The sequence below is a fragment of the Musca domestica genome, unplaced genomic scaffold (genome assembly GCF_030504385.1).
Source record: "Musca domestica strain aabys unplaced genomic scaffold, Musca_domestica.polishedcontigs.V.1.1 159, whole genome shotgun sequence".
NCBI lineage: Eukaryota > Metazoa > Arthropoda > Insecta > Diptera > Muscidae > Musca > Musca domestica.
Window position 1 is genome coordinate 66,632 of NW_026712218.1, and position 25,860 is coordinate 92,491.

A 25,860-nucleotide genomic window follows, 5' to 3' on the forward strand; every position below is an offset into this window, starting at 1 on the left:
TTTTATCCAATACCAAATTAAGTACTATTTAGTACTTTTTGAACAATTATAGTACACATATTAAACTTACTTTCCAACCTTGATGCTCATACCAAATTTCAGTTTTAAGCTCTATTCGTTTACATAATGGAAGAAATTTGGTATAATTTTAGAACTTTTCGTAATGTTTGAAAGACCAAATTTCAAGATTCTAGCTTCAACCGTTTCATCTGGGCTTTGATTCTCGGTCATTCATTCATTCAGCAAAAAACTTGTTTTTCTCATTACCAAGTACTACGTATCGTCAGCGCGTATCATGATCGTTTTGGTTTTTCAAAACTTTGGCCCTTTGTGGGGGAGGGACCAGAAGGAATAATCCTATCTCTATCATCTTTATAACAGATCTTATGTTGATGGAAATATAAAGATGCACTAAGCCAGAATGGAGTCGGATGTTAATTTTGTGTTTTATGAGCTTCATGGATATTCAAAATTTTGACCCTTTGTGTGACCCATTTTTTCACCAGATCATGGGTTAATAAATATATTGTGATGTGTGTAATTTGAAGAGAACCGGATGTTTATTTCAGATTTTATGATCGTTTTGGTTATTCAAAACTTTGACCCTTTGTGGGAGAGGTACCAGAAAGAAAGGTCCGATCTCTAACATCTTTATAACAGATCTTGTGTTAATGGAAATATTGGGATGTGTGTAATTTGAAGCCAATCGGACACTTACATTACATTTTGTAAGAGTTATAATTATTCAACCCTTTGTGGGGGAGGAACTTGATGGAGTGAACCGATATTGACCATTTTCGCACCTGACCTGATGCAAATATTAGGATTAACAAAGTTAGAGCAAAACCGGAAAATCCTTTATCTTTCTATGCAGTGAATAATTTTCTTTGGAAACGTTCACATTTTGTGGGGGAGGTTCCGATATTGTCCATCTCCGAACTAGATCTAAGATTGACAATAATATTACGATGTACCAAATTGGATACTCCGTACGAATGTCATCGTGCTCACCAGCTAGACAGACAGACGGACGGACAATGCTAGATCGACTCCAAATGTCCTGAAACGGAGTTGGAACAAAGAGACCTAGGGTCTAAAACCGTTGTTTCGATGAGGCACGTTTTGGCCGTATCAAATGATATATACCCTCTCTAGTGCTATGGCTATGTGGATGTAAGACTTTACAACCTCTTATAACAGTGACACAGTATATAGCCATATAAAAATGGGACCTTGTTCTCTTTCGTGAGAGAATTGGCCAATTTTTTTTTTTTCGAGACGTTACGGCCCTCTCATTTAGACAGTTTTATCAAACCTCCCCGGAATTATGCTCCTATAGCATTCAAAAGAAGTAGCATAAAGGTGGTGAAGTCACCTTTATCTATCTCTTCACCCATCTATCTCTATCCATGGTGATTGACTCGAATCCATATCCGTCTTCCTAGTTCATCCGCCAAGTATGTTGCAATGGCCAGGAGCGCAACAATGCTTGATGAAAGACTCAAAATTACCCAGTACTTTTCTACACTGATGGGATTTACTCTGGATACTCTTGTCTAACATTTTCAAGAACATAGAGGGTGAGATGAAAAAACTGCAACCAACTTCAAACTGCTGTCATTTCTAAGCCACTCGTCCTCAGCTGTTAAAATTATTCTAGTGACAGCTCATTATATTTTTTACAAGCGTTTTTTCCAGAAAAAAGTTATTCGTGATGGAATTCAAACGTGATAGTGTGATTTCTTTATATTTGGCTGGAAAACAACAAGTGGCTATCCAGCATTTAAATGTGAATAAATCTTATGTGTCTCGTACCATCGCTCGTTGCCGTCAAGGAAGTGGTCGGAAGAAAACAGCAACATCAGCAGAAATGGTTCGAAAAGTAAAGAAGCGTCTTAATCGAAACCCGCGTCGCAGTGGCCGAAATATGGCTCGTGAGGTGAACATATCGCAATATTCAATTCGGCAAATATTGAAAAATGAGATCGGGGTAAAGCCATTCCAAAAGATTCAAGAACTTCCACCGCTTCGCTTGGCCGAAAGTGGGGAACTGCTGATTTTGGTTTTCTCCGATGAGAAAACATTCGTTGTCCAGCAATTTGTAAACAAACAAAATGATGGTGTTAACTTGCCAAAGAGGTAGGCTGAAAATGTGAACCATCGGTTGGCCACCAGAACTCAAGCTCAAAATAACTCAAGCTCAAAATAACAGCAGGTCGCTCTCCGCTCGTATTAATCGACCATGGCATCAGAACAAATGCCGAATATTATCCCGAAAATATTCTGGAGGGTGTATTGAAGCCTTTGGCACGCAAATATTTTGGCCACAGGCATTGAACATTCCAACAGGACTCCATATAGCGGTACCAGGTGTCAATGTAGGACTTCCAATTATTGCTTTCTCAACAAATGGAGTACAATTTGCTATTTTAATGATTTTTACCAACACAGACGGCGCACAGTGGGATGAGATCTCCCAAAACGGAGATTAATTCAGGAAGCATTCTATCGCTCTGAAATTTTGCTCAGACATTTATTTACATGTTACATACCCCTAGTATGTTTGGTATTAAAAATGGGACACATCGGTCCAAGTTTCGCTAAGGCCCTCAAATTGTGTTTCTTCCTGATTTTCGGTATTTTGAAAGTTTCGACCACAATTTCAGACCCAATCATGAGTAACTTTGATTGGTGATAATCGGATAAGATTTAGATATAGATCCCGTATAACTTCAACCGATTTCGGGTGCACCAAATTCATATATATGTTTTATCCGATTCGGGGTTTAAAGTTCCTCACAAGCGTAATATGTATTCCACAACAATGATCTATGGTGCCAGATATCAGATACAGCTCTGAAATAAATAAAATTTTGTCAAGATCGGTTCAGATGTGGATGTAGTTACCACATATATCTTCGACCGAGTTCGCGTTAATTGTGCACCCAATAGTCAATATCATTCCAAATGGCCTGAATTTTGGTACATCCGACCGAATTCAGTCCAGAAGCAAGTACATAATTTTCATCCGATTTGGTTTTTAAGTCCTTCACATTTGAAATATGTATTCGACAACAATGATAGTTGGTACCTCATATATTATAGATCTCGGAATTAGATTTGACAAATTTTATCGAGATCGGCAAAGATTTGGATATAGCTCCCATATATATCCTTAATTCGATTTCAGGATTATTGTGCAAATATTGGCTAATTTCAGCCCAATTGGAGTGAATTTCGGGGGTGAATTTTGGGAGTGAATTTTGTGCAACTCGGTTCCGATATATTTTTTTTAATATAATCCTCCTCCAATCAAACTATAATTTCTCTTAAGCCAAATGTTGATAGATGGCATGATCTACTTCAAATAAATTATTTTGTTGCGGAAGCTCTACTAAACATGCATAGAGGTGCAGGGTATCATATAGTCGGCCCCAATTAATCGCCGTACAGATCATTGGCATGACATGTTATTGCTGTTATAAACAGTAGGTAGATAGATTTAACGTATTTGGAAGGATTTAGTTAAATTGATTTATAAATTTTCCTGCTTTTCAAAAATATGTAAGTGACAATAAATGCATTCGAAACACTTTCTTATTTCAGTAGCGCAAAAAATTGTAAATAAAATATCCAAACAATATCTGGATTTTGCCGTAGCTTTCTTAGATAAAATCTCGTTCGACTTTAAAAGACCTTAGCTGTTCAACTGCCAGACAATGGGACATTTCATTATCTAAAGAAATTCTTTTGATTGAATCGCATCGAATAGCGTCCAAGTTCAACCGAAAACTACCCCCACCATTACCATTATTATTATCATAATCATCATCGTCAACGTCGTCACGATCATCATCATCATCGTCAACATCAGTTGAAAAGCCAAGCAACTGGATATCATCACATCACCCACCAAGTGGGAGAGTTAAATAAATTAAATAAACTTATTTGATATTCTTATGGGTTTGTTGCTATTGTTGTTCTCCTTGTTGTTGTTGCTGTTGTTGTGGTTATCATTTATACATATGAAAATATTAACATTTATTTACACAACAATAAGAAAGTAAATATTAAAAGATTGTTGTTGACGAGGTCGACCATTTGATACCCTGCATTGCATATTTACATGAATGGGTAACAATTCAAATATTGGTTACATTTTACAGATTTAATTCCAAATCAGAAATCGGATGGAAAATATGTCGGCACGAGAGGTAAAGCTATATCTCTCTTTTTACCTTACCGTTTGCTACAAATCGAAATATTCGTCGGATATCCAAAAAATGTGTACATATTTGCGATTACCATATAACTCTGATTCGGTTAAACAATGTCTGTATAAGGGTTCGTCTGTTCCAATAAAGGTAGAGGTCATAACATTTAAGATAAATGTATAAAATGCATAAACATTTGAAGAACTGCTAAGATATTTGCTATGGGAAAAGGGGTTAAATCGGGCCACGTTTAGGTTTAGCCCCACAAAAAACGGCACTTCGTGATTTTCGATATTTAGAAGATTCCAGCCACAATTTTCATCCAAATCAACTACAAATTGTAGGCGAAATTGTCGGCTGACAATACCGTCATGTCTTTGCTGATTGGGCCCTTAGAATGCATGAAAATGATCCAGAATTTCATTAAAGAATCATGTTGAATAATGAGGTTAATTTCCACCTTGGTGGCTAAGTTAACATTAGCAGAATCTGGTATTCGGGAACCTAATAGTTATTGGTTAGAATGCTCAACGTGTGATGGTTTATAGTCCGATTTTAAGTTTTACCGAGGAGCAAGAGAGTCAAATTTGGTGAAAATCGGTTCAGAAATAGCTATAGCTCCACATATATATTGCATCCGATTTGGGGTTTTAAGCCCCTCTCATGCATAATATGCACTCCACACTTAATCCGATTTTACGGCTATTGCTCACCATATATGTAATATAATCTCAAATTGAATAGATTTTTTCATTTTCAACCGAATTTTACCATTTGGTGAAACTCGGTCCGGTATATCTTTTGCTGCAATAAATATTTTTAATATATTCCTTATCGAAGTCATAGCATGCTTTCCTTGCTGGTTTGAATCTTGAGCTTTTGTAGGAGAGTTAAGCAGAGTTTTTCAAATGTTATATTGATACTGTTGGTATCTGGAAATGAGATATGAAGGTGGTTTTGGTGGTTTTGTGTGCTATAATTGTAAGAAAAGTACTAAGTTGTATTATATTGGGTATTGCTGGAATCCGAATATTTTATATTGAAGTCTTTGTTGGTATCTGGAATTGATATATGGAGGTGGTCTTAGAAGTGTGTATTATAATTGTAAGAAAAGTACATTTCGTGTTTAGTGAATGAACATTTCGTATTGAGTGAAATGTGAAAGGGAGAACCCAACAGCATATTTGCATTAGATCTACAGTTGATATAGTTTTATCGGAAATAATAACAGAAACATGTTTATATTTTACATCAGTTTTTTTCAAAATCTTTCATTTTAAGTTTACCACACCCAATTTCAGAATTTCAGCTCTATACCTTTATATAATACTAAATTTTAGTACTTATTTGCAAAACTATTTCATATCTTATATCTAGATACCAACAATTATCGCAATACAAAGTTTTGCATTTTTAGCTCTATCCCTTCACCAGATTCAAAATTTAGTACTATTTAGTATTTTTAATTTGAACCACAGACACAAACTGTGCCATCTATATCAAAATTAAGGATTTCATCTTTATTCCTTAACCCAATGCCAAATTTAGTACCACTTAGTACTTTTCGAACAATTATAGTATGCATTTCCAAACCACACAAAACAAATCACAAACACATATGCACCATCCGTTTTTAGTATTGTAGTATGGAGAGTATATTGATACCTCGAAATATGCATTTTAGACCCCACAAAGTATATATTCCTGATCAGCATAAAAAAAATTCTATGTCGATTTAACGATGACCGTCTGTCTGTCCGTCTGTGGAAAATTTATTGATAAAATTTTACTCAAATGTGTGTATCGTCTGCAGGACTTTCGGTATTGAAAATGGGCTTTATAGCTCCACCTTTAGGTATAGCCCCCATCTAGCTGTACCTCCCGATATTCGGTATTTTGATGATTTTAGCGACATTTTTCAACGGAATCGTAATAAATTTCGTATTGATAGTTCTTAATGGGATCTTCAGTCTATGATGGAAATAGGCTGTGAAGGTCCAGGTCCAGGTCCAGGTCTTCAGGTACCTCCCTATATTCGTTATTGTGTGGATTTGCTTCAAATTTCGTATTTGTACTTCATAATTGGTACTACAGCTTGTGACAGAAAATTGCCTATGCAGGTCTACGTCTTCGTATAGACCTCAAAATAACGAATATAGGGAGAATTCGGTATTTTTAAGATTTTAAGAGAATTTTTAAGGGATTCTAGTACACCTACACCACAAGGTGGTAAGGGTATTATATGGTATAGGGTATATGTCTTGTGCATTTGTTTGTAACAGGCAAAACCAATCGTGATAGACTCATAATTCCTTTTGATGATCCGTTTGTTCATGTATTTTTGTAAACAATGTACAGTTCGCATTTATTGCCCGATCCGGATGAAACTTTGTACAAATCATTTATTTGAGCCAAGGACGAACCCTCTTGAAATTGGGCATAATCGGTCAAAACTTAGATATAGTTCCCATACATATCTTCGTCCTATTTGCCTTTTATTGTGCACTAAACGTGTAGTAAATAGTAGGAATTTTGCACATACGACCAAAATAGGCCTGAAAATAAGTATGCCAAATCGGTTCAGATATAGCAATAGCTCCCATATATACTTTTTATCTGTTTTGTTATTTTTGTCTCTGCAGCCATAATATGTACTTTGTAACAATGATATTTGGGAAAATATATCACATACAGCTCAGAAATATCTTCCCAAATTTTATCGAGATCGGTTCAGATTTGGATATAGCACCAAACATGTAATATTAGCCCAAATGAGAAACAAGTATGTCAAATTTGGTGAAAATCGGTTCAGATATAGCTATAGCTCTTATATATAATGTTCATCCGGTTTGTTATATATATTCTCCACAACAGTAATATGCACTCCTTAACAACGAGATTCAGGGGAATATATCAAATACAAATTTTATCGAGATCGAGTTGGATTTGGATATAGCTCCCATATACATATATCTTTATCCGATTTTAAAATAATTGTGCACCAAATGGGTAACACAAGCCCAAATTGAAAAGGCACAAGTGCTTCGGCAAATTCAGTAGAAATCGATTTAGAGGAGGATATTCCCCTCATATATTAGTTGCTTTGGACTTTAAATTATAACAATAATCATAGTTGGTATGATTTAATTCTCACAAATTGCCCATAAAAACTTTTATTTGTTATGTGAAGCTCTACTAAATATGCGAAATGGTGTAGGGTATCATAAAGTCGGCCCCGCCCGTCTTTAAGACTTTCTTTACTGGTTTTCGGCCCGGTCGAAGTTACTACTTTCTAACTTGTTTTTCATCATTCCTTCACCCTAAACCACACGCTGACGCACCTCGGCAGGACTTCTAGATTCCAGGTACCAGAAATGGTGAGCCATATTCGCACTAAATCTAATATAGTTGAAATTTAGCGTTGAGCGAAGTTAGTAGAAATAACGAATTGTTATTTTGAATTTTATAAGACTTGTAACTATTTAAAATTTGGGCGGAATCACAAGGAGTGTGTCGAAAAATCCCATATTCATTAGATCTCGGGTTTAGTGAAAAATAAAGATATATTTTCTTTTGCATGTTATAAGGGTTCTAAATAAATGTTGACCCATTGTGGGGGATGTCCCGGAAGGAGTGTTTCGCTATTCCCATTTTCACACAAGGTCTTGTTTTGAAGAAAATATTGGGACGTGGCAAAATTGAAGACAATCGGACTCTTATTTCACATTTTATGAGAGATATTATGATTATTCAAAATGTTGACCCTTTTGTGGGGAAGGTATTAGAAAGAAAGGACCGGTATTGTTCATTGCCTCGCTTGGCCTAGCATCGATACATGTATTATTATTTGCAAGGTTTGACCAAAATTGGATGATCCCTTCCTGTTCTACGAGATAAATTGTTTTCTGTAAAAATTTTAACTTTTTGGCGGGAGGTAACAGAAACAGTGGACCTATCTATGATTGATAATAATATTATGTGTACCAAGTATGGACCAAATCGGATACTCCCTTCCAGAGTTATTGTGTGCACCAGCCAGACGGGCAGAAGGACGGACACTGTTAGATCGACACCAAATGTCCTGAAACCGATTAAGTCCAAAAAAGACATATGGTCTGAAACCGTTATTTCTATGAGACACGTTTCGGGCGTAATCCATGGTAGCCAAATAGCTGAGGGCCTAAGCAATTGAAACTTTTATACATAATGCCAACCTTTAACAGACTACGAACGTTCTATGCAGCTTTTATGAAATATCAAAGCTCTAACCAGAATATAACAAACTTGAGCTTTATTTCAATAGTCGGAGAAATGGATATAACCAAATCATTTAAAAAATTTGATGCCGATCAGTAAGGATATATATTAAATTACCAACAAAATGATAAGCCATAACTACCCACCATCCATGGTGGAGGTCACACAAAACAGTAATACAAACAATGTAAGACTCACCTGATACCACAGAACGCATACTGCTATTACGATCGTTACGCGGACGCAAACCAATTCCCAGAGCAGAGGGCGATGTGGATAATGATGATGAAGCGGCGGCAGCTGCTGCGGAGGTGGTGGCACCAGTTAACGGAGAAATGCTATTAAATATAGCCGAGACAGGTCTCACAGCATGTGAAGATGGACTGCTGGACTTGAGCTGTGATGGGAATGGTGGCGGTGACAGTGACACTGATTGTTGTGGCTGCTGTTGTGTGGCGATTGTCGCACCACCACCAGGGCTCGTTAATGGATGTGTTGAGTTGTTGCCCGCGTAAATTGAACTGATTGCAGGCATTCGGTATGAATATAATGCATCTAATGTAGATGATGAGGCAAGCGATGTCGATGTCGCTGCCGTGGCTTTTGTTCCCGGGCCCGTGTTGTTTGTTGTCTCGTTGACGGCATTATCCGAGTCATAGTCTTCAATTGTAAATTTTACACTTGGGTTGACACCTGCAGCTGGATAGCTGCCGTTACTACTGCGATTGCCGGCCACTAGTGTTCCTCGAGTGTTCACCTCTGCCGCCGTATGATAAACGACATCCGACCGAGGCAATGATGGTGATACTGAGCTTTTTGCCGTCAGTAGGGGATGCTGTGTGGCACGGGCAGCCCATGTTTGTGTGGGGGTTGGTGGGGCGGCCAAACTTAGATTTGTTGGAGAACGGAGCGGTAATTTTTGTAAAGCTGTCAGCGACGTTGTTGATGTGGTCGAGGGGAATTTTGGTTGTTGACCCAGGGCGGGTGATGTGGCTGGTATTATGATGAATTTATGTGACCGCACCGAGGGTGTACGTATGAGGCGGGTCTGCTCGTCGGCATCGGATCCCTCGGCTCCGCTATCGTATAGCCAGCTATGACGAAAATTGACCGAGCCCTGTTTGCCAATGCTGGCCAGTGGGGGAGTGGATGCATTTGCTAAGTTCAAAGATAGGCTGGTTGATGACGAGACTGTTTTCGATAATGTTGCAGTTGCAGGTGGTGGTGGTTGTGGGGATGTTGAAGACGGTGTTGTTGTGGCAGCTTGGCTGGTGTTGGTGGGTTGTTCGCTAGGATTTGTTTCCATGGTGGTTTGTAATTTTTTGTTAAATTATTTGATTTTTATTTTAAATAAATCGTTTCGTTTAAAATATTATTTTTTGGTTCATTTTGTTCTCTGTAAGAAAAAATAGTCTGGGGTCAGAGATACCCGCCAAGGAAATGTAACAGAAACGAAACTCATGAAGTTTTTCACGTTTTACGAGATTTATGGGTATTCAAAATGTTGTCCCTTTGTGGGAGAGGTAAGAAAAGGAGTGGACCGATATATTCCATCTTAATATTTTTGTCAAACTTAGATCGAGTTCGGAGATGGGCAATATCGGCCCACTCCTTCTGGTACCTCCCCCACAAAAGGTCGAAATTTTCAAAAAAATTATTTTTTGCACAGAAAGAGAAACGATAATTCGATTTTGCTCCAACTTTGCAAATCCTAAGATTTGCGTCAGTGCTAGGTCAAGTGTGAAAATGGACAATATTGGTCCACTCCATCTGGTACCTCCCCCACATATGGTCAAAATTTTGAATAATTACAACTCTTATAAAATGTGATATGAGAGTCCGATTGTCTTCAAATTTCACACATGCCAATATTTATGTTAACCCAAGCTCTGATGTTAAGATGGAATATATCGGTCCACTCCTTCTGGTACCTCCCACACAAATGATCGAGATTTTCAAAAAAAAATATATATATTTTCTGCACAGAAAGAGAATCGATAATCCGACTTCGTTCAAACTTTGGAAATCCTGATATTTACGTCAGTTCTAGGTCAGGTGCAAAAATGGATAATATCGGTCCACTCCATCAAGTACCTCCCCCACAAAGGTCGAAATTTTTAATATCCATCAAGCTCTTAAAACACTACATTAACATCCGATTCCATTCAGACTTGGCACATCTCAATATTTTCATAAAAGCAAGATCTTTTATAAAGATGGTAGAGATCGGACCATTTTTTCTGGTATCTCCCCACATAGGGTTCAAGATTTTTAAAAACAAAACGCTCAAAGAATTCGAAAAAAACATCGAAATGCATCCATCCATCTCCTCAAATTTCCCAAAAACAGATATTATTTCTAACACAAGATCTGTTGTGAAGTTGATATACATCTGCCAACTTATAACTGTCATAACTTGCGAAACAATTCGGCGGTTCTTTACAACTTGCTGTATCTACGAACTTCTGTCGGCAAAACTGACTGATACTATTTTACTTATTATGATCGTTTTTGTTATTCAAAACTTTGACCCTTTGTGGGGGAGGTACCAGAAGGAATGGTTCGATCTCTACCATCTTTATCACAGATCTTGTGTTGATGGGATTATTGAGATGTACCAAGTCTGAATGGAATCGGATGTTAATTTCGTGTTTTATTAACTTCATGAATATTCAAAATTTTGACCTTTTGTGGGAGGGGTACCAAAAGGAGTGGACCACCATTTTCACACCATACCTTGGGTTAATAATAATATTGTGGTGTGTGTAATTTGAAGACAATCGAACTCTTACAATACATTTCATAAGAGTAAACATTTTTCAAAATGTTGGCCCTTCGTGGGGGTAATTGATGAAGTGGGTCGGCATTGTCCATTTTAGCAGCTGACCTAGAACTGACGCAAATATTAGGATTTGCAAATTTGGAGCAAAATCGGATCAGCCTTTCTCTTTCTGTGCAGTAAATTATATTCTTAAAACTCTGATCCTTAGTGGGGGAGGTGGGGGAAGTAGTAGCCCTATATTGCCCATCTCCGAACTCGATCTAAGTTTGACAATAATATTACGATGTACCAAGTTTGGATCAAATCAGATACTCCCTTCGAGAGTTATCGTGCGCACCAGCCAGATGGGCGAGTACCGCTAGATCGACTCCAAATGTCCTGAAACGGAGACCTCAAGCCTAAACCGTTATTTAGATTAGGCACGTTTTGGCCGTATCAAATGATATATACGTTCTCTAGCCATATGGCTGAGGGTATAAAAACGCATTTTTGTTACGGGTAGTTCTGCTAATGAAGAATGAGTTCTTTTTTGTACCAACATGAGATTTACAACTATAAACAATATCATCCCGTATTTGTAACCCCGTGTAAAAAAGCAATATTGAATACAACAAACACCGATTAATTGTTTCGCATCCAAACAATTGTATTACTTTGTTGATCACTTTCTTCTCGTGGCCAGTTCCAATGTTTAGTTCAATAAATCGTCAAAAAAGAAGAAGAAGCGCTAATCACATTTTAAATTGTTCCAGTTTCTTTGTTTTGTTTTGTTTGTGTTTTTTTTTTCGTTTTTCGTTGGTGTGGTTGACATGTCTATGCCGATGAATGAACGGATGACACATTCATCCGTTGGCGTTGCTTTTTTTCTGCATCGCTCTATCATGTCTGGCTATCTTGACCTTTTCCCCATTTTTTGTCACTTAAATTAAATTTTTTTTCGTCTTTTTTTTGCTGTTCATCCGTTAATTGATCGCATTAATTTGGCTATGAATATTAGTCGACATTTACATATGTACATATGAATGCACTTGAAATATAATCTATTACATTTTTATGGAAATTTCTCTTGGGGAATTATTTAATTAATGTTGTAAAATTTGTGCATAAAATTTTGAAATGTGTAATTGAACAAAATAAAATGTAACTTTTATTAATTTTTAAATTTAAATTTAATGTCTTAGATAATTTCGAATTCTATCTATGCCTGAGCGAGTTCTATCAGGTACCTTCGACAATACTCAAATTTTTACAGGAAACCCACATAGATAATGAATGTAGGGATAACAAGTAAAAAAGTCGTCTGGCCGAACTTTGATACCCTTCACCGTGATAAGTCAAAACCAGGACCTTTATCAGTGTAGGCAGTAAACTCCCATTGGAAACTTTAAATTAAAAAAAATCAGAAAATTCCGTTGAAAAAATTGGGGATAGCCATCAGAAAACCAAATATAGGTTGATAACGTTATATGGGGGCTATACCACAATGCGAAATTATATTAACTGTCGCAAGGGGATTAGAAACCGTAACAACCAAAATGTAATACCAAATTTCAGATAATGATATATATATATATATATATATATATATATATATATATATATATATATATATATATATATATATATATATATATATATATATATATATATATCATTCGATTACTTCAATGTTCGATTATTTGAACATATTTTCGCTTTCCGCTTTCTTTGAGCATTTTGTTTTCCAAAAATCCTGAACCCTTATCGAAATATTGAGATGTGCCAAGTCTGAATGGAATCGGATGTAAATTTCGAGTTTTATGAGATTCATGACTATTTAAAATTTTGACCCTTTGAGGGGGAGGTACAAGAAGGAGTAGACCGATATATTCCATCTTCACACCACACCTTTTATAAAAATATTTGTGATGTGTGTAATTTGAAGACAATCGCACACTTACGTCACATATTATAAGAGTTATAATTATTTAAAATGTGGAGTAAATTATTTTCTTTAAAAATGTTGACATTTTGTGGGGAAGGTACCAGAAGGAGTGGACCGATATTGCCCATCTCCGAACTCGATCTAAGTTTAATAATAATATTACGATGTACCAAGTTTGGATCAAATTGCATACTCCATTCGAGACAGATAGACGGACGGACATCGCTAGATAGACTCCAAATGTCCTGAAACGGATTTGGTCCAAAGAGACTCAGGGTCTAAAATCGTTATGAGGCACGTTTTGGCCGTATCAAATGATATATACCCTCTCTAGCCTTTTGGCTGAGGATATGAAAACAAATTCCAACGTCTCACAAAAAGTGAAGAGAAGATATGTTGGCACCCTCTCTCTCTCTCTGTGTGTGGTGTATAAAAGCAGGGGTGCTCAAAACCGTGTTCTAGAACATGAAGAGAAAAAAGAGATAATTTAAGAGAAAATTAAAATTCTGTTTTTCTTTATATTTTACTGTTCTATTTAATTGTTTTTAAACACGAATGATTGCCAAAATAGTTTATAAAGCAAATGGATAAAAAATAATTGTATAAATAATGACTTAACACTGTTTTGTTCTTGATTTAAATAAGCAAAGAGAAATTTGACTGAAAACAGATATTTCTTCTTGAGCACCCCTGATAAAAGCAGGGGTGCTCAAGAAGAAATATCTGTTTTCAGTCAAATTTCTCTTTGCTTATTTAAATCAAGAACAAAACAGTGTTAAGTCATTATTTATACAAATATTTTTTATCCATTTGCTTTATAAACTATTTTGGCAAACATTCGTGATTAAAAACAATTAAATAGAACATTAAAATATAAAGAAAAACAGAATTTTAATTTTCTCTTAAATTATCTCTTTTTTCTCTTCATGTTCTAGAACACGGTTTTGAGCACCCCTGATAAAAGCGATCAAAATTAAAAAAAAATCCAAAGTCTCACAAAGAGTGAAGAGAGCCGAAATTTACATCTGTTCTGATTCAAACCTCGAATATCGTAGTATACAGATCAAATTTTGGACAGGTGTTCAATTGGAAGACGAACCAACATTTTGAAAAATAATGGATCTCGTATAATGTAAATGTACCATGGTTTAAACTTGGTTTTTGACTTGGTAACTGACTGACTGACTTTGAATAAACTCCCATACAAAACGGCTGAAGCTAGAATCTTGAAAATTTTAACTTGGATCAATGTTAGTGGATAGATACTGCTTGATATATAAAATTTGGTATTTGGATCACTGTTAGTGTGTAAGATTGAGATTTGAATGTGGTTTTGGAAATACGTACTAAAAGTATTAAATGTGACATTTGAGTAAGGGATTGAGTTGGAACTCCAAAATTTGGTATTAAGATCACATATTGGGCGGCTTGGGTGATACATGGCGTACGTACTAAAAAGTACTAAATACTATTAAGTTTGGTATTTGAAGAAGGAATAGAGCTGGTAATATCAAATTTGAAGTGAAAGCCTTTAATTTTTACATTTTTTTTTTAAATTTTATTGAACGAAAGCAAAATGTCAGAAATAGCATCAAATTTTAGAATAAGTTTAGATTTGTTCGAATTGGTCACCTTTGGCACGAATTATGCCCTTCAAACGGCCAATGCAACCGTCATATTGCTTTTCGGTATTTTGGCCCATTCCCGACGAAGTGCTTGCTTGATGTGATCTACACTTTAGTATTTTTTAGTGCCAACCTTACTATTCAAAATACTCCAGACACAATAGTCCAACGGATTGGTATCCGGGATTTTGGTGGCCATTGTGCACTGGAAATGAAGCGAGGAACCTCACTTTGTAACCATTCTTGGGTGGCGCGCTGATTCCTGTTCGAATGTCCAAGGTCTGCGGCCAAAATGCTTGCGAGCCCAAGGATTTAATACAATAATTCGCTATAATATTCGGCAAAGGATTCGCTATAATATTCGGCATTTATTCTAATGCCACGGTCGATTATGGCGGCCCACACCATCACCTTGGCCGGCGCTTGAGTTCTAATGGCCAACTGAAGGTGGACATTTGCAGCTGACCTCTTTGTCAAGTAAACACGATCAGTTTGTTTGTTTACAAAATGCTGGACAATGAATGGTTTCTCGTCGGAGAAAACCAAATTCGGCAATTCACCACTTTCGGCCAACCTAAGCAACTCTATAGCTCTTTTGAGTCTATTTTTTATACCCTACACCACAAGGTTGTCAGGGTATTATGTCTTTGTGCATTTGTTTGTAACAGGCAGAAGGAAACGAGATAGACCCATAGTTCCTTTTGATGATCTGCATAGAATCACATTCTGAGTCGATTTATGCATGTCTGTCCGTCCGTCTGTCCATACATTTTTGTAAACAAAGTACAGGTCGCATTTATTGCCCGATCCAGATGAAATTTTGCAAAGATCTTTTGTTTTGGCCACGGACGAACCCTATTGAAATTGGAGATAATCGGTCAAAATTAAGATATAGCTCCCATATATATCTTTATCCGATTTCAAATTAATTGTGCACCAAATGGGCAATACAATTCCGAATTTAAAAGATACTAATGCTTCGGCATATTTAGTCCTTTGAACTTTAAATTATAATTATAATCATAGCGTGTATGATTGAATTCTCCCATAAAAACTTTTAATTGTTTTGTGGAACTCTACTTAATTAGCAAAGTGGTGTAGGGTATCATAAAGTCGGTCCCGCCCGACTTTAAGACTTTCTTTACTGGTTTTCTGTTGCAGTGTAAGTTCTTGCACATTTTGGAATTTCAATGGCTTTACCTCGAGCTCACTTTTCAATATTGGCCGAATGAAATATTGTGATATGTTCAGCTCACGAGCCATTTTTCGGCCATTGTGACGCGGGTTTCGATCAAGTCGCTTCTTTACTTTTTCAAACCATTTCTACTGATGTTGCTGTTTTCTTCCGTCCACTTCCTTGACGTCGGGCTACGCTACCAGTATCACGGTAACGAGCGATGGTACGAGACACAAAAGATGTATTCACATTTAAATGCTGGAGTACTTTAACGATAGCCACTTGTGGTTTTCAAGGCAAATATAAAGAAATCACATTATCACGCTTGAATTCCATCACGAATAACTTTTTTTTTTTGGAAAATTCTCACCAAAATGCTTTTGTACGCTTGTAAACAATATAATTAGCTGTCATTGGAATAATTTTAACAGCTGTCGGACGAGTGGCTTAGAAATGACAGCAGTCTGAAGTTGGTTGAAGTTTTTCACCTCATCCTGCAGAACTATATTTGTCGCAATTTGGTATTGAGTGAACAGATAGCGCTTGAAATCTGAAATTTGGTATTGGGGTCGCTTTCATGGATATATGGAGGAAATGTGTACCATATTTGGTATTGGTATTGGGTGAAGGGATAGGGCTGAAATTCTCCAATACGATATTGAGGTCTTTGTTTATATCTGGAATTGAAAAGTACTGAAGGAATAGAACTGAAATCCTTAAATTTGATATAGATGTCACTGTTGGTACCTTGTGTTGAGATTTGACGGTTGTTCGAAAAGTACTAAACAGTCCTAAATTGGATATTGGATGAAGGGAGGGAGCTGGAATCTTAAAATTTGATATTCAGGACTCTGTTGGTATCTAGGACTGATATATGAAGGTGGTTTTGCAGATGCCTGTTATAAATATTCAAAAAGGACTATATTGTACTAATTTTGTATCACTGTTGGTGTCTAGGATGGAGATGTGTAGATTGTTTTGGATATGCATACTATTAACCTTATTAAATTTGGTATTGGTTGAAGGGATAGAGTTGAAATTTGATATTTGTTGGTTTCTAAGTTTTACATTAGGAGACGTTGAAGGAAGGAGACGTTTGGGCAGTAAAATGCAATGGTGCAAATGTGCAATTGTTTTAATAATATCCTCCTCGGTAAGCTTCAAAATAAAAGATTTTGAAGATATTTTTGTGTGAAAAGTAAACATTTTCCTAATATTCTTTCGCTAACGAAGTAGCGGACACTTGCTAGTAGCATTCATATTATTGTACAACCACATACTCGGAATGAGAAGAGGAGTCATAGTTTTCAACACATGTCTTAAAAGAAATTTTGACAATTCTTCAGATACCTAATACTTTATTATTTTCAGATAAAAATCACATATATCGCTTAAATGTACTGTCAAAACTTTTACCTTTATTGCTCACGAAACGTATGCTTTATTTGAATCTGCATTATTGCGATTTAATTATCGATTTAATCGATCATTTGCTTCCCCAAGACAAATGACATACATCAATGTATTTGGGATTCCACTTTATCATGTTAACTACGCTTATCAGCGCTTATTGTTCATTCATTGACAAGTTTTTTGTCTGTGACATAAATGCGGATTTATAAGTGGTTATACACCACTTGCGAATAAATACGTTTACAATTTATGAATTTTATCTCGATTAGGTCATAGTCTGTAAAGAATGTGTATTTTACGGATTGTAAATAAGCATATCCCCTATCCACGTGCTCAACGGTAGAACCCTTATTAGCATTTTCTACTACTAGCCAGTAACATTTCGAAAAACACTAAATTAAATAAACGTGGTTGAACATCTGTTAGAGAGCAAGAGAGGAGCTATAATTTCGTTTGCTGCATTCACACGCTGACATATTAACTTAAACTTTATTATTATTATTATGCAATTTTCAAATATGAAAGTACCGCATTGGGCACTCCAACTAAGACCTAAGGAAAATTGTACATCCTCTAGTGGCAATTTCATTCTATATATTCGTTATATGTATGAGTATATATTCCTACACATCACCATATGTTATTGACTCTCTAAAACTTGAATTAAATGCATAACAAATTTAGTTCGAACTTGTTCTTAATGGAAAAGAACTAGTTCTTAAACCTAGTAACCAGTTGTAAGTTGCCACTTTCTCTTCAAATAGCTGCTGGGCTTGCAAATTTATTTCTTATAGCCTATTTTTTATTGTTGTTGTAATTTGATTCATGTTTCAGTGAAATGAGTTCTAGTTTTACAGCCAAAGCTATTTACGTCACATAGGAAGTAATTTTATTCGATATTTTTGAATAATGCTTCCTTGGTGGCAAAAAGTTGTGACTTTCAATGCTGATACAGCAGAAATTAGAGAAATAGTTTTGGAAAATTTTTGCATTTACATATGTTGCATGAGAGTTTTGTTTTCGATTATTAGACACAGTCAAGGCCTTGGAAAAGAAAACAATAAGGATTTGAATGATAGACATATACAACACCCATATACCGCTATGTTTGGTGGTTACCGAAACTTGGATTTCACTTAAAAGTTTGTTGCTTATCTGAATAATGGCCTAAGTGGAATGGCAACCCTCAGCCATATGGGTTCAGAGGGTAGTTATATTTTTTATGGCTCAAACGCGCTTATAGAAATAAAGGTTTTGGACCCTAGGTTTCTTTGGCCATAATCAGTTTCAGGCCATTTGGAGTCGATTTAGCGGTGTCCACTGTCTGTCTAGTGGTCCAAACTTTGTACATCGCTATATTATTTTCAAACTAAGATCAAGTTCGGAGATGGATATATATCAGTACCTTCCCACAAAAGGAAGGTATTTCACAGAAACCCAGTAAACAAAGGTCAAAAGCCGGTCGGTTCCGACTATATGAGGCATCATATACCACTATGCATATTTAGTAGAGCTACCTGGAACAAATAAACGTTTATATGGACATTTATCATACCAAAAATGATAGTTTTTTAATGCGTATTGTGGCTTTGAGGATGTTATAATTTGAAATCGAATGGGGTATATCCAACTCTCAATCGGCTTCCACTAAATTCGAGCGAGGTGTTTGTACGAGTACCTCTCGTACCAAATATCAATGTTAATATAGTATAGTGTCTGATGTGACTTCTAGAGAGATTATATTAAAAAAAAAACAAGAGAACAAGTTAAAAGGAATCAGTCGGTTTAGCAGACAGATGTATACCCTCAGCCAATGTTCGTTTATTTAACTATATTTTGACTTCTGTTATGATTATTTGAATTGTTGACCCTCTATGGAGTAGGTTCCGAAGAAGTGGGCTAATATTGTCCATTTCGTATCGGTCCTAAATAAATATGAAGTAGATATTGCGACGTGCCAGGTTTGGTCTATATCGACTACTTCCTTCAATTTATATGAGATATGTGATAATTTTTAGAAAATGTTAAAATGTGAGTGAGGTACCAGGTATTGTCGACCGAAGTATGTATTCCATATTCATGCTTCATCTAATACAGATAAAATATTTGTATGGACAAAATTACAAGAAAATCTAAAATTTATATCCAATTTTATGCGAAATCATAAATTCCATATTCATCAAGTCTGAAATCGGATGTTAATTTCGTGTCTTAAGAGCGCCATTGATATTTAAAATTTTGATCCTTTGTGCGGGAGATACCAGAAGGAGTGCACCGATATATCCCATCTTCACAGCAGATGTTGTGTTAGTAAAAATAAAGGGATTTGTGAAATATGAAGAGAGTCAGATGCTTATTTCGATTTAATAATCGTTTCGGTTATTCAAAACTTTGATCCTTTGTGGCGGGGGTAACAGGAGGAATTGTCCGATCTCTACCATCTATATCACAGATCTTGTGTTGGTAGAAGTATTGAGATGTGTCAAATCTGAATCGGATGGTAATTTCATGTTTTATGAGATTCATGGATATTCAAAATTTTGACCCTTTGTGGCGGAGGTACCAGAAGGAGTGAATCGATATATTCCACCTTCAAACCACACCTTGGGTTAATAAAAATATTGTGATGTGTGTAATTTGAAGATCGCACTCTTAGATCACAGACCGACAGATAGACGGACGGACATCGCTAGATTGACTCCAACAGTCAATCGGTCTCTCACTGAAATATTTACATATTTCGACAGGAAAGGAATACAACTTTTGAATAGCTATAACTCATGATCCAATACAAATAAAGAGACAATTTACGTTGACCTTGGTATTGCAGCCAACGTTCATATGAAATTTGCGGAAAGAAAATCGGGTCACACATTGCAGAGAACATCTATTACTAACACAACTACTTATATATAGATGTGTCATTTATTATACCCTACACCACATAGTGATAAGGGTATTATGTCCTTCTGCATTTGTTTGTAACATGGAGAAGGAAACGAGATAGACCATAGTCAATTTTGGAATCTTCTTAGAATCACGATTTATGCATGTCAGTCCGTCTGTCTATGTATTTTAGTGAACAAAATGCGATTGGGATGAAATTTTCCAAACAATATTTGTTTGGCCTAAGGACGAACCGTATTGAAATTTGTGAGAATTGGATCAAATTTAGATATAACTCCCATATATCCTATCCTATCGAGTTCGGGTTAATTGCGCAAATGTCCAATATCTTTCCAAATGACCAGCATTTAGGCACATCCAACCGAATTCAGTCCAGAAGTAAGTACATCGGTTCAGATATAGCTACAGCTCCCATATATATATATATATATATATTTCATCTGATTTCGGGTTTTAAGTCCCTCACATGCGTAATATGCACTCTACAAAAATGATATTAAGTACCAGATATCCCTCTGCCAAATTTTATCAAGATCGGTTCAGATTTGGATATAGCTCCCACATATACCTTTATCCTATTTCAGATTTATTGTGCACCAAATGGCTATTATCAGCCCAAGTCGACTGAATCTTGGCAATTCCGGCTGAATTCATCCTAGAAACAAGTACTTCAAACTTGGTGAAAATCTGTTCATATATATCTATAGCTCCCATATATATGGTTCATCCGATTTAACGTTTAAGTCCCTCACATGCGTAATATGTACCCCACAACAATGATCTTTGGTACCAGATATCAGATACAGCTCAGAAATTTTATCTAGATCGGTTCAGATTTGGATATGGCTCCAAATACCTATATCCGATTTCAGGTTTATTGTGCACCAAATGACTAATTTCAGCACAAATGGACTGAATTTTGGCACATCCGACGGTTTAGCCCAGCAGCAAGTACTTCAAATTTTGATGAAAATCTCTCTCTGCCAAATTTTCGGTTCAGACCTTTATATATCTTCGATATACATCTTCATCCGATTTTACGGTTATTGTCCACCATATATGTGATATCAACCCAAATTGGATAGATTTTTTCATATTCAACCGAATTTTCCATTTGGTGAAACTCGTTTGGGTATATCTATTGCTCCAATAAATATTTTTTAATGAAAATCTAAGTTGGTACTAGAGATACAAAAGCCTCCGTCAAATTTGTTAAAAATCGATTCAGAGTTCGATATAGTTCCCAAATTGTGACTACTCTAAAGCCATGATACGTATTTAAATAGGGTTCATAGTTGGTATGATTTACTTCACATAAATTCGCAATATACATTTTTTTTGGTGTCGGAGCTCTACTAAATACGCATAGTGGTGTAGGGTATCATATAGTCGGCACCCCCCGACTTTTGACCTTTCCCTACTGGTGATTGTTTCGTTAATTGTGCCTTTTTGTAACGGGTGTACCAGAAGTGATATGTAAAATCTATGTACTCAATCCGAGCTTGAAATTTTTTTATTGTTTTCAAACAATCGCCTACGAAAACTAATATAAAGTAAATATTCACTATTTTTCGTTTATATATAATTTTACCGCCGGAGGCCTGGCGTGTTTTAGGTTTCGCCAAGTTTTTGCCGAAATGCGTCGTTTAGAGTTCCCAAAAGGCAGTAAATATCTCTGCATATTTTCGAAATTTTTAAATAGCTTCAGCTTTTCTCAACATATTTTGAAAACTGACTACTATGTATTGATAAAAAAAATTAACCAATGTTTACAATAAATTGACCACAAGTTCCACACAAATGATAAGCACTAAAATTGTCAGCAACATTAAGCACCAGAAGAGAAAATTAAATTTGCAAAAATGTTGTTCATTTATTGGACTATTTTATATATTGAAAATGTTGTACTTTTTTTTAGTTTTTTTTTTTTTTTTTTTTTTTTTTTTAAAAAGGCCAAAAATGGCGGGTATCTAAAAGACGAAACACAGTATTAGGAATTGAAGGAAGAATCGAGGAGCGTTCGGTTTTATAAACATTTTGAATTTTTCACATTTTATCTTTTCCACTTAAAAAAATGGTATTTCAAAATTGTAAATTTTTTCACTTTCAGTGCTCTTCCCATTTTTATAACATTTAATCATTTTGTTTCTTCATTTTGATTATTTTACTATTTTTAAGGACCTCTTCGCAAATATTTGAATTATTCTCTTATCGTATTGCCTTAAAACATTTGTTTATTATTCGGAATTCGTTTTTTATTGCTATTATTTTATTACCGATGCCGTTGCTATTTTTACGAAACGTGCTGTTGCACGCGCTGTCAAATGTCAACTGATCTCCAATAATACGATATGAGAAGATCGTTTGCACAAATATTTTATTTGCTATTTGACGTTTGTTGTTGTTGTTGTTGTCGTTGTTTCGTTTTGTATTTTGAGTTTTTGTCATTCAGTTCTCGCTGGCAATGCGCGTAGATAAAAAAGCATTCATAATTTGTTGTCGTGTAGATACTTTTATTTACTTTCTCGCATTGCTGCCGCTGCTGTTGTTGTGGTTATTGTCATTGTAACTGCTTGGCTTCTCAGCTGCTAAAATATCTATATTCTGAGTGCCACAACAGAGATAGTACAGTGAATCTGAAAGATGAAAACTGCAGTGCAAATAATCTAATCAAGATATTGGAATTATATAGAAGAATATAGGATGGGTTTCTAGAGTCCAAGTCGATCTAGTCTTGTCTGTATATTCAGTGACCATGTAAACCTTGTACTTAGTTTAGAGGTCAGACGGTTAGATCAATAGCAAATCTTGCGCGAATTTATGTGAATAAGTTATACGCGTTTACGGCCGTAAATCTGCGGGAAATGGTATCAACTTAGTTTGATATTAACCCAACTTTATGAGACTAAGAGTTGAGTCCATTTTGAAATATTTCACCATTAGGTAATCAAGTCTGAGTCTGAGTAAACCCATTCTGAATAATTTCACAAGCCCTTTTTATACCCTCTGCCATATGGCTACAGAGAGTCTACAGGGTGAGATGAAAAAACTGCAACCAACTTCAGACTGCTGCCATTTCTAAGCCACTTGTCCGACAGCTGTTAAAATTATTCCAGTGACAGCTCATTATATTGTTTACAAGCGTACAAAAGAATTTTCCAGGAAAAAAAGTTATTCGTGATGGATTTCAAGCGTGATAGTGTGATTTCTCCATTTAGAGCACTCCAGCATTTAAATGTGAATAAATCGTTACCGTGATACTGGTAGTGCAGCAATATCATCAGAAATGTTCCGAAAAGTAAGGAAGCGACTTGATCGAAACCCGCGTCGCAGTGGTCGAAAAATGGCTCGTGAGCTGAACATATCGCAATATTCCATTCGGCAAATATTGAAAAATGAGGTCGGGGTAAAGCAAGACAGAAAGAAAATAGACTCAAAAGAGCTAAAGAGTTGCTTCGCTTGGCCGAAAGTGGTGAACTGCCGAATTTGGTTTTCTCCGATGAGAAAACATTCGTTGTCCAGCTGTTTATAAACAAACAAAATGATCGTGTTTACTTGCCAAAGATGTAAGCTGAAAATGTGCACCTTCGGTTGGCCACCAGAACTCAAGCGTCGGCCATGGTGATGGTGTGAACCGCCATAACAGCTCGTATTAATCCACTATGACATCAGGATAAATGCCGAATATTATCGCCAAAATATTCTGGAGGTTGTATAAAAGCCATGGGCACGCAAAAAATTTTGGCCGCAGACCTTGGACATTCCAACAGGTCTCAGCACTACCGCACTCAGCACGCACCACACAAGAATGGTTACAAAATGAGGTTCCTCGCTTCATTTACAGTGCACAATGGCCACCAAAATCTCCGGATACCAATCCGTTGGACTATTGTGTCTGGAGTATTTTGGAAAACAAGGTTGGCACTAAAAAACACTAAAGTATCGATCACCTCAAGCAACCGCTTCGCCGGGAATGGGCCAAAATACCACAGAGCAATATTCGGTCAGCGTGTGACGGTTTCAATGGCCGTTTGAAGGCTATAATTCGGGCCAAAGGTGACGAATTCGAACAAATCTAAACTTATTGTAAATTTTGATGCTATTTCCGACATTTTTTGCGTTCATTCAATAAAATTTATAAAAACAACAATAAAGGGATTAAGCCTGGCCATTTTGCAATAACAAAATACTATAGTATCCCGAACAAACAAGCCAACACTGTTCTATTTAAAAAAAAAATTAAAAATTATGGCGTTTGACTTCGTTGCAGTTTTTTATCTCACCCTGTGTATTAGCCATTTGGTGCACAAAAAACCTGAAATCGGATAAATATATATATATGGGAGCTACATCCAAATCTAAATCGATATTGACAAAATTGTAAACACTTATTTCTGAGTTGTATCTTATATCTGGTACAAATATTATTGTTGTGGAGTGCATATGACGCATGTGAGGGAGTTATAGCTTTATCAGAACCGATTTTTACCAAATTTGAATTACTTATTTCTGGGATGAATTCCGTCAATAGTGCCAAAATTCAGTCAAATTGGGCTGATTTTAGCAATTTGGTGCCAAATAAACCTGAAACCGGATAAAGTTATTTATGGGAGCTATATCCTAAGATCCGATATCGATAAAATTTGACAGAGGTATTTTGAGCTCCATAAGTTATCTGGTACCAAATATCATTCTTGTGGATGTGAGGGACTTAAAACTTCAAATCGGATGAAACATATATATGGGAGCTAGAGCTACATCTAAACTGATTTTTACCAAATTTGAAGTACTTGCTTCTAGACTGAATTCGGTCGGATGTGCCAAAATTCAGGTCATATGAACCGATATTGGTCATTTAGTGCACCATTAATCCGAAATCGGTTGAAGATATATATGGGAGCTATATATAAATTTGAACCGATTCTTACCAAATTTCAATAGAGTTCATCCTTGGGCCAAACAAATATTGTTTGGGAAATTTCATTTCAATTGTATAATAAATGGACAGACGGACCGACACGCATAAATCGACTCAGAAGGTGATTCTATGAAGATCCTCAAAAGTAACTATGGGTCCATCTCGCTTCCTTCTCCATGTTACAAACAAATGCACAAAGACATAATACCCTTACTACTATGTGGTGTAGGGTATAAAACCCTCTTTCTCATAATATGCTACCCACATTTCTCAACCAAATTGTGTGTTAATGTATATTTCGTAACGTAAGCTATCTTGAAAAATATTAAATACAACCGATTATTTTTTTTCAGAATTTACACATTAACATCATGTCAATTATTTGCAACCACTGTGCCCGGGTGAACCATAAATAGTAACAACTAGAACAATAACAAACACAATAATTTGCACTGCTCATTTTTCTCCCACTTCTAAAAACTCAGCTCAGCTGATCAATTATTCTCATCTAACAGCGACTACGTCACAATTACTAATTGAGTGGGAGGTTGGATAGAATTGGTTGGGTGAATAGCACAGAAGGAGAAAATATGTGTAAAGGGAAATGAAAATTATCGGTGTGTTTGTTGATTTGAGCATTCGG

At 36.1% G+C, this 25,860-nt stretch overlaps 1 protein-coding gene across 2 annotated transcripts in view; it reads right to left on the reverse strand.

Moving 5' to 3' along the window:
* LOC101892961 (sodium- and chloride-dependent GABA transporter ine) overlaps positions 1-22,646 on the reverse strand; it is a 59,275-nt gene extending 36,629 nt beyond the window's left edge. Inside the window, exons 1-2 of one of the 2 annotated variants that reach the window (XM_059119897.1) lie at positions 22,576-22,646; positions 8,670-9,867 (exon numbers count right to left, since the gene is read on the reverse strand). In XM_059119897.1, coding sequence (XP_058975880.1) covers positions 8,670-9,777 — 1,108 coding nt within the window. In that variant the 5' untranslated portion in view covers positions 9,778-9,867; positions 22,576-22,646. Of the gene's footprint in view, positions 1-8,669; positions 9,868-22,480 lie in introns of both variants that reach the window. The other variant, XM_059119898.1, reaches the window with a different exon arrangement.
* Positions 22,647-25,860: the final 3,214 nt, after the last annotated feature.